The sequence below is a fragment of the Sarcophilus harrisii genome, chromosome X, assembly GCF_902635505.1.
Source record: "Sarcophilus harrisii chromosome X, mSarHar1.11, whole genome shotgun sequence".
Lineage (NCBI taxonomy): Eukaryota > Metazoa > Chordata > Mammalia > Dasyuromorphia > Dasyuridae > Sarcophilus > Sarcophilus harrisii.
In genome coordinates, this window is record NC_045432.1 from 57,011,396 (window position 1) to 57,021,261 (window position 9,866).

General features: G+C 41.4%; 1 protein-coding gene across 1 annotated transcript; it reads left to right on the forward strand.

Annotated features, from left to right (window-relative positions):
* The first annotated feature begins 200 nt into the window (after positions 1–200).
* On the forward strand, positions 201–9,275 carry LOC100933185 (putative P2Y purinoceptor 10). Its single transcript, XM_003774892.4, has 2 exons — positions 201–279; positions 7,807–9,275. Exons 1-2 carry the CDS (start codon positions 201–203, stop codon positions 8,850–8,852), a joined length of 1,125 nt encoding a protein of 374 aa, XP_003774940.2. The 3' UTR covers positions 8,853–9,275.
* Positions 9,276–9,866: the final 591 nt, after the last annotated feature.

The following is a 9,866-nucleotide window of genomic DNA, read 5'->3' on the forward strand; positions in this document are numbered from 1 at the left end:
TGTGCCTCTGCAATTTCCATGCATTGTTCCTTGTTCTTCCTTCTGGGGCCCAGCCAACCAGCACTGCTCCTTCTTCTAAAACATGTGACAACATTATAGATCCTTGGATGAATCCTAGCCTGCCATTTGCCCTTCCTCTGAGCCTTCTTTTCTCCAAGCTAACCATCCCCAGTTCCTTCAAACAATCCTCATATGGCTCGATGGCTGATCCCCTCAATAGCCTGACTGTAGCCATTCTCCAGCTTGTATCCATGTCCTTTCTACGCTGTGGTGCTTCAAGTTAGATCTTGACCAGAGTAGAATAGAATGGACTAAGCCCCTGACTCCTCCCACCAATCCTGGTCACTAGACCGTATGTCTGCTAAGCTGATGTTCACATTGTTATTTGCCCCACCACATTCATACGGAATTTGTGGTCCACTAAATCCTCCAGATCTTTTTTGAGTAAACTGCTTTTAACCAGACTTCCCGCATCTTGTACGTGTGAAGTCGATTTTTTAACATCCAAGCACAAGACTTTTATTTCTATTTTTATTTTTGAACTAAGTCAAGTTAAGTGACTTGCCAGTGTCTCATAGCTAGTATGTGTTGAGTGTCTGAGGTCACTTGTGAATTCAGGTCCTCCTGACCTGGGCTTGTGCTCTCTCCACTGTAGTACCACTTCCCTGCCCCCCAAAAGTGCAAGATTTTTACACTTATACCTATAAAATGTCATCTTATTATATTTGGCCTTTAAATCATCTGTGTAGTTGGTTTTTTTTTCCTTCACAGCACATCTGGGATGTGCCCAGATGTTCTAGCTAATTACTAAATGACCCCTTTGAACTCTCAGTCTAGGTCTTCAGCTGAGTCCTGGAAAAGCCTGTCAAACCAACCTTTGGGAAGGTTGGATTTTTCAATCCACAGTCCCAATTTTGCTACCTGCTAACTATGTGACCATGAGCAAGGCATCTCCCCTCTCTAGGCCTCGGTTTTCTCATTTGTCAAATGAAGGAGGATCGGACTAAATGTTTCCCAGATTGCTTCTGCCTCTAAATCCTGAGCTATGATTCTAAGTGTACTTTTTTAGTTACAGTGCTGAGGACACGTCTAGCCCCATGTTAGGTGCTGTGGGGCTGTCCAAGAAAAGAGGATGATTCAGTCCTGCTTTTAAGAAGCTTACTTTTGGGGGAGGTAAGATCAGTACTAGTACAATGTTAGTACAAGACAGTTTAGCATTGAATGATGGATGTCATACAGACTCCACTTGCTGTCAGAGGCTAGGGGAGAGGGGAAAATGAAGGATGGAGTGGTCATAAGACTTCCTTTGGGAGGTAGTTTGATACCCAGATAGGGATCAGGTTTCATCACCTTAGGTTTTCAGGGCCAAATTTTTCCTCAACTTTTAATATCAAGATTGTTCATGAGAAGTTTTCTTACCCTCTCTGAACTTCAGTTTCCTTAGCTGTTACATAAGTGAATTGGATTTGACAAAGGCTCTGGTTTATCTTCAGCAAGCATAGGAAGAGGGTGAGCTGAATGGGCCAATAGACCCTGGAGGGAGATGGGAAGGTGAAGAGTGAATGGGAAAGCTTGCCTCTATGGTACAGCCATACCCTAAGCACATCCAGCCCATTCTATCTATGCACATCTATGATAAACATGCAAGTGGTAAGTGGTAAGTTGTTACCTGAATAGAAGAACCAGTGTCTTGAGTAAGTTTCTTTCTTCCCCCCCCCCCCCCCCCGTTTATCTACTAAATGGAGGGGTTAGATAGAATAGATGATCTCCAGGTCCCTTGCAGCTCTGATGGCCTATGATAAATGCTTATCTCCATCTTATCAATACATTGTACTTCTTCCCATGCCACTGGGTGGGATCCATAATCCCCGTTCTGAAGTTTGACCCACAAGGTTAGTGGCCAAAAATTGGACTTTGAGATGTGTTTAGAAAATGGAAATCATTCCCACGTGAATTGAAAAATTTGTACCATACTGTTGAAAGGGACTGGTTTCATCTTCTCCAGTTCTCCCATTTGACACATGAGAAAATTGATGTTCTGAGAGGGACGACTTTCCTGCCAGGTAGTAAGTGGCTGAGGCAACTTCAAAGCGAGGTCTTGGGATTCCACTTGGCTGTGATGCTGTATATATTCGTGTGTGTATGCACATGTACGTGTATATACACTCGTATGCATATATACTCACATATATGTATATAGAGAGAAATATATACAATACATAGATAGACGTATATACACATAAGTATACGTACATACAAAGTTTAAATATGTATGTGTCTATATCTGAGAAGAGATTAAGGCTTCGAGATGTTGCCTTCATTTCTATACTCCTCCCAATACTCCTCCCATGATACTTTGAATATAGTATGTGTCTAATAGATTTGTGTTTAATGAATTAGTATTATTAGCATTGTTAATGACTAAATTAGTTTAAGAATTTCCAAAAGAAACACGAGAGAGGCCGTGTCACTTAGTGGCTAAAAAACTGGCTTGGGGTTAAGCCCTGCTTCTTCCCATAGATCACTGAAACTCTTGGTGGTCCACACAATTCTGTAAAATTGTCGGTTGCAGGGAAGGTGCTGGATTGCAATGGTAGAGGGAGTTTTTTTTGCACATGAAATCATAAGTCTAGGCCTTCCCTCAACCCCACCCCTTCCTCACCACACCAACCTTGCTAAAAAAAGAAAGAAATGAATAAGAGTTGATTTGAAAAGAAACTCCCAGAATACCCTGCAAAAACTTCTGTTCTTGTGGCTACAAGGGCGTGGGCACTTCTCAAAATGACTTCTCCTTTATTAGAGAATTAGATCCAAAAAAGACCAATGAATCATGGCTCACTTGTGACATCTGGTGGACAATCCAGAAAGCACAGTTTAATGGCACTTCCTTTAAATTCTTTTCCCATACACTGCTTGGTTTCTCAAGATTCATTTATTCCTAATTCTTCCAACAAATATGCTTATCGAGAGCTTACCTAGCCCATTTGGAAGATAAAGAAACTGAGGCTTAGAGAGGGGAAGAAAATGTCACAGCCTCAGTGTCAGTCCCAGTGATGGGCCCTGGTAAGACCTTTGTTTTACAGATGTGGAAACTGAGCCCCAGGGGTAGTGGTGGGGTAGAAGGTCACATAGGTAGTGTGCTCTAGAGCCAGGATTTGAACCAGTGCCTAAACCTCATGTTCTTCCTCTTTGAAAAATCTAGAATCCTGTGATTTCAAGTTGAAGACATTTAAGTGATCCTAGAGGCAGTAAATTTCCAATTGAGGTACCGCTAGACAGGCACACTTCCATCTAGGGTCTGGGATTTCCTCATTGTGGACACTCCTTCCACAGACTAATATTGCAGCCCTTCTGAGCAGATGGCCTTTGACTATCCATCACCCTGCAGCCAATCTGCCCTGAATTGAACTAGGCCAATCCTTGAATGACAGACATTTAGGGTTTAGACATTCAGTCTGTCATCACCAGCCCAGACAGGAAGCTTTCCTGGCTAGAGAGGACCTACTGAAAGCATGTGCCCCAGAAGCAGAGCCTTGGAGAACTGAGTCACCTCCTCCTCATGTTGGGACATTGGAGATCTGAGGATGAAGGACATTAGTAAAAGAAGAGGTACACACACACACACACACACACACACACACACACACACACACACTCCAAGTTCAGTAGCAATAGAAAGCAGGGTTATGAGTAGATGCAGAATGATGGGAGCAGATGATAAACATTACTGGCTTCCAGCCAAAGATGAGATCACTGAGATTAGGCTCATCCAGGAAGGTGTCCAGAGCAGATGATTCTTGAAGAATGAGTAGGAATTGTCCAGGCACAGAACAGGGTGAGGAAGGCATGGAGAGAGCAGAAAGGCCACTGGACTAGAAGAAGACCAGGGATTGACTTCCCAGCTCTACCACTGGCTGGCGGGGCCAAAACATTCACCTTTCTGACTTGTGGTTTCCTCCTCTAGTGAATGGGGACAAAATATCTGCCTCCTCCATTGTGCAGGGTCATTTGTGGGGAACGATTGAGATGTGTATGTATATGTGAAAAGGCACTTGGAAAATATGACAGTTCTTCTTTAAGTATTATCATTGACCTCTTCCTTTGTAAATATAATTTTCTTTTGTTTTCTTTTTAAAATTTTTAATATTTTTCTCCCAATTACATAAAAATCATTAAAAATTACATATATATAACAATTTTCAGCATTCGTCTTTAAAATTGAGTTCCAAGTTCTCTCCTTCCCTCCCCACCTTCCTCATTGAGAAGGCAAACAATTTGATATAGGTTATACATGTGTAATCATGAAAAATATATTTACATATTAGTCACGTTATGGAACTCAAAAAAATAAAAACCCAAGAAAAATGAAGTTTAAAATAGTATGCTTGAAATCTGTATTCAGATTCTATTAGTTTTTTCTCCGGGAATGGATTGCATTTTTCATAAGTCCTTTAGAGTTGTCTTGGATCATTGTATTGTGATTTTTTTTTACCAGTTAACAAGTCTTTATTTGTCCCCTCTCTACCCCTTTATCCCACTGATAACCAAACCAAACCTTGTAACAATAAATAAGTTAAGCAAAACATCCTCACATTAGCCATATTCAAAACTATATGACGTCCCACTCTTTATCATCAGATGCTAGATTTAGAATGGGAAGACTTGATTTCAAATTCAGCTTCAGATACTTATTAGTTGTGTGTCCGTGAGCAATCCATCGAATCTCTCCGTGCCTTGATTTCCTCATCTGTAACATGGGAATAATAAGAACACCTACTTCACAGGGCTGTCATTGAAGATTATGTGAGATAGCATATGTATAGTGCTTTGCCAACTTTAAAACAAAATAGAAATGCTATCTGTTAATAATAAGGATTGTTCAGTGTTATTTTAGAGTTCAGAAGTCTTTCGAAGTTGTTTTTTTTCATATTTTTGTTGCTATTGTATAAAAAGTGGTCTTGGTTCTGTTCATTTCAGTCTGTATTAATTAATGCAAATCTTCCCAAATTTCTCTGAAACCATCCATTTCATCATTTTTACAAGACAACAGCAGTTGTCTATATAGCACCTTCAGGTTTACAAAATGTTTTTTGCCCATTGAGCTTCATGACAATCTTATAAAGTTGTTACTAGAGGGAGTGCTATTCCCATTTTATACATAAGTACATTGAGGTTTAGCAAGATGAAGTGACTTGTCCAAGGCCATGCAGCTAGTGAGTGTCTGAGGCAGGATTTGAACCCAGGTTTTATTGACCACTCCCTACCTGCTGCCTTATCTTCCATCCACAGACAGGCCACACAGTGAGGACACACAGTGTGAGCACAGGCCTCTCCCTGGTTCAATGGCAGTTTTTGCTCCTCTTTAAAATCCCTATGGCAGAATCTTCTCTATTTCGAGTATAAATAACAAAACATTTCAGGGCTGGGTTTGAGGGAACTGTGGCTTTGGGCAATCTGGTTGATTTAGTAACACCCCTGAGCTCCAAACACTAAATGTTCTGGGATCTCTGGTCAATGATCAATTCAGTTACATAGTGAATTCCCTTAAAAAAAGTTGGGCAGGCCGGATTTTTGTCTGAATTGCCTGGCTGTTTGCCTGAATGGCCGTATTAATCCAGGCTGAGCAGTCTAAGAACCCCCTGGCGGCACAGTCTGCCTTCAGGACAAACCTGGACTTTGCCTCAGCTCTACTGATCCTAGGGCCAGTGCCTTTCACCTATCTGATTTTCATTTGCTTTACGCATTAAATGGGAAGATACCTGACGGTCGCTTACCCAGGGACTAAGAGGATAGCTCATATGGGAAATGAATGACCTGGGGCTCTGTCTGCTTGGGAACTTTGCTCGGGAACTTACAGAGTAACTATGTGCCCTGAATGAATTGATCCTCCTTGGGACAATGTGGGGGTCAGCCCCTCCAAACCATAGACAGGTGGTCTGGTCTGTCCCTGAGTTCATACTCCACTAGCCATGCTCTACCAGGTATTTGGTGGACTGACCCCCAGGCCACCAAGATGCATTAGAAGAAGGCTAAGAGAGAGACAGACTTGAGCCACTGGCATGGTTAGAGCAATCAGTGGATTGACTTAATTGTTCACTTTTCAGTTGTCTCTCTAATTCCTTCAGACATAGCTTTAGACCGTCTCAAAAAAAAAAAAAAGGCAAGTCATAGCAGAGCTAATGCAGACTGTATGTTAATTCTAGATCTCAGGATCTGCTCATTTTAAGTCAGTCTCACTTTCTTTTCAAGTCAACCCAATTTGAATTCTCTTTGTGACCAATAGAAAGTAATAGGAAGTATTCATGTCCCTTATTTCTACAAATTAAAGAGGCAGCTGTGTGACACAGTGGCAGGTTACTGGGAATCGGGAAGACCGGAATGCACATCCTGTCTCAGACAATAGCTGTGTGAACTCTAGGTGATTACTTAACCTCTGTCTGTCTTAGTTTTCTCATCTGTAAAATGGGAATACTAAGCTATACAAAACAGCTGATATAATGATCTGTAAAATTTACTTTTCCTAACATGAGAAATACTGGGGGAGTTATAAGCTTGGCCTTCAAGTTTGAACCAAAGAGGAATACTGACATTATCTCTGACCCTAAACACTCATAATCACATATTTACAGATACTGTCGACAAACACATCCTATAAGGAACTGTGCTTAACCTAGAAAAAAGACTTAGAGGTCGGCGTCTTTATGATAGTAGGAACTCACTAAGTTTCTGGGCTGTAGAGCAGACTTTCCTACTAAATGAGCTACAGCAGTAGTAGTGGGACACATTAATGTAACTGGCTGCTTGAGCTGTCACTCGGCCAGTGGTCACTTTAATTGGTTATTTAGCCCGTGACTGACTGGGCTGGTGCTGAAGCAGCCAGTGGAAGGGGAAGAAGGAAAAAGAAAAGTTCTGCCTCCTTCATACAAATAGTGGCAGGCATCATTCTGAAGATCATAAAATTCTAGCATTATGGAATTTCCAAGCAGGGAATAAAGTCCCAAACTGCCCTGGAAACTCAGAGTAGAGGGAACTCCTGACTCCTCTATTTCCTGAGGTCTCCTGTAAGTAATTGTGGTGTGAATGGCAGGGGAAAATTTCTATCTGGAAATCTCTGGGTGGGGAGTGCCTCCAAATGCCTCAGTGTGCTCACAACCTTATCTTCAACTGAATTGAACCAGGGCTATCTCAAAAATAGTGAAGGGGATGGCCTGTCAGGATCTGTGAGGATGTAAAGGGAGACACCTTTGGGTTCACAGAGTAAAAAGGGAACACAGAGGTCACCGAATCTAACACCTTCACCTTACAGATGAGGAAAGAGAGGTTTAAGAACTTTCCTAACGTTGTGTGAACACTATTGGCCAAAACCAGTGTCTGACTCCAGTTCTGACCCTCTTTCTACGATGCCCTACTGACTCTAGCATGACAGGAGGACAGACGTGATGAGTCCAAAAAATCTATAAAACAGAATAACCACCCCAAAACCATTTCTGATTTCTGGGTACAATCCTTCACGTCTTATAATAAGATGTATAGTCTAAGACTGGTGGTGTCTATGGAATAAAAATAAACTTCTCTTTTTATATCCTGTCTGAGCTCATTTCCCTTTTGAATAATGGAAACACTGCTGTTTGTACTCCCTACCTCATGAGTGTATTGTGGGGAAAGTATACTGGAAACCTGAATGTTCTTGAGAAGTCAGTTTTGAGAGAATAGGCACCCCTACATATATACGTTGGACTGATGTTACCTTCCCCTTGTTTTCTGCAGACCTTTTTTCTCATGCGTTCTTTACAAAAGCAGCATAAGTATTCAAGATGGAAGGGAACGGTACGGAAGTAAATTGCACTGGTCTTCACCTGCCATTTCAGTACTCCTTGTATGCTATCACATATATTGTGGTCTTCATCCCAGGCCTTCTGGCCAACAGTACGGGCCTCTGGGTCTTATGGCGTTTCATCAGCAAAAAGAATAAGGCCATCATCTTCATGATCAACCTGGCTATTGCTGACCTTGCTCATGTTCTCTCACTGCCGCTGCGGATCTATTACTATATCAACCACCACTGGCCATTCCCAAGATTCCTGTGCCTTTTCTGCTTCTATCTGAAGTACCTCAACATGTATGCGAGTATCTGCTTCTTGACTTGCATTAGCCTGCAGCGATGCTTCTTCCTTCTCAAGCCTTTCAAGGCCCGAAACTGGAAGCGCAGGTATGATATAGCCATCAGTGCCACCATCTGGATCACCGTGGGGGCTGCCTGCTTGCCCTTGCTCGTCATGAGAAGTGCCAGCCTGGCCAACACCTCCAGTGAGACCTGCTTTGCCGATCTCGCAGTCCGACACATTGACATGACTTCTTCCATCGCCATGATCACCGTAGCTGAACTGGGAGGCTTTGTGATCCCTGTTGGTGTCATTGCCTTTTGCACCTGGAAGACAATGAAATCCTTACAAGACTACCAAATGCCCCCCCAAAACAACAGTGAGAAAGAAAAAGCCTTGCGGATGGTCCTGATGTGTGCCATGGTCTTCTTCATTTGTTTCACCCCATACCATATCAATTTCCCTATCTTCATGATGCTGAAACAAGACCTCTTTTCCAGCTGCTCCTTTATGAAAAGCATTCTGTGTTTCCACATCATTTCTTTGTGCCTCGCTAGTATGAATTGTTGTCTTGACCCGCTGGTGTATTATTTTATGACAGCTGAGTTTCGGGATCGGTTGTCACCCCGTGGCCTCATGAATATCCTGTCCCGTTTCACACCCAATAGCAACAACTTTGGCTTTAATCGCCGACAAGAGGAGCTTCAAACCATTACATTTGAGCTTCTGGATGACCTCAAGCCACTTTAATTCTGTTAGAAGCAAGTAAAATATATTCAGTTTTACACATTGATGAGGATTGACTTAAAAAGACTGTCACTCTTTGACTTTACTTAGAAAGTACTATTTTAAAAAGTCAAAATTTTGTGTTACGTTCATAAATATTTACTGATCTGGAGAGGGAGACACACAGAGAGAGACAGAGACACAAAGAGAAAATGAGAATTTCTTTCCTTAATCCATTTTGCATGTAGTTGCCAGATGAATCTTAGGAATTGATCTTATCACATCACTTCCCTACTCAAAAACTTCAATTTTTAAAAATTACTTAATGAGTAGAATTAAAACTCCTTAGGCTAAAATTAAGGGTCCTTCATGATTTGTCTCCGACCTATGTTTTTTCAGCTTTATCTCCCACTAATCCCTTTCATACACTTGATGCTTCAACAAAACTTCCCCCCTCCCCACACTCATACACCTCTGTGTCTTTTTTCATGCCATTCTCTCTCTCTGCATGGGACTCTTTCTTTTCATATCCAGCTGCTGAAAATCTACCCCATATTTTAAGCGCTAACTCAAGTGCTACCTGCTCCATGAAGTCCTGCATGATTTTTATGATCTTAATTAGTCTCACTCTTCTCTGAACCCAATAACACTTTGTGCTTTGCTATTGCACTTGTTTCATTCCACCTTGTGTTATAGCTCTGTGTGTGTACATATATATATATATATATATATATATATATATATATATATATACTTATATACATATATGTATATCTATAAATAAATGTATGTATATATGTATTTATAGTTCTTATGTTAGAGCCCTATTCTATACTTATCACAGGTACATTTTGGAGAACTTATTTCTCTGGTTCATAACCTCACTGAGATAATCTGGGACCTTCAGCATCTTGCAGCCCCCTACCCTATCCTGGGACTGATATCATCATTTCCCCTTGCAAGCACATAGATTCACAAAGTCTGAAGAATAAATAAGTTTATTTACAAGTTAAGGGAAACAGAAATAATATCAAAATC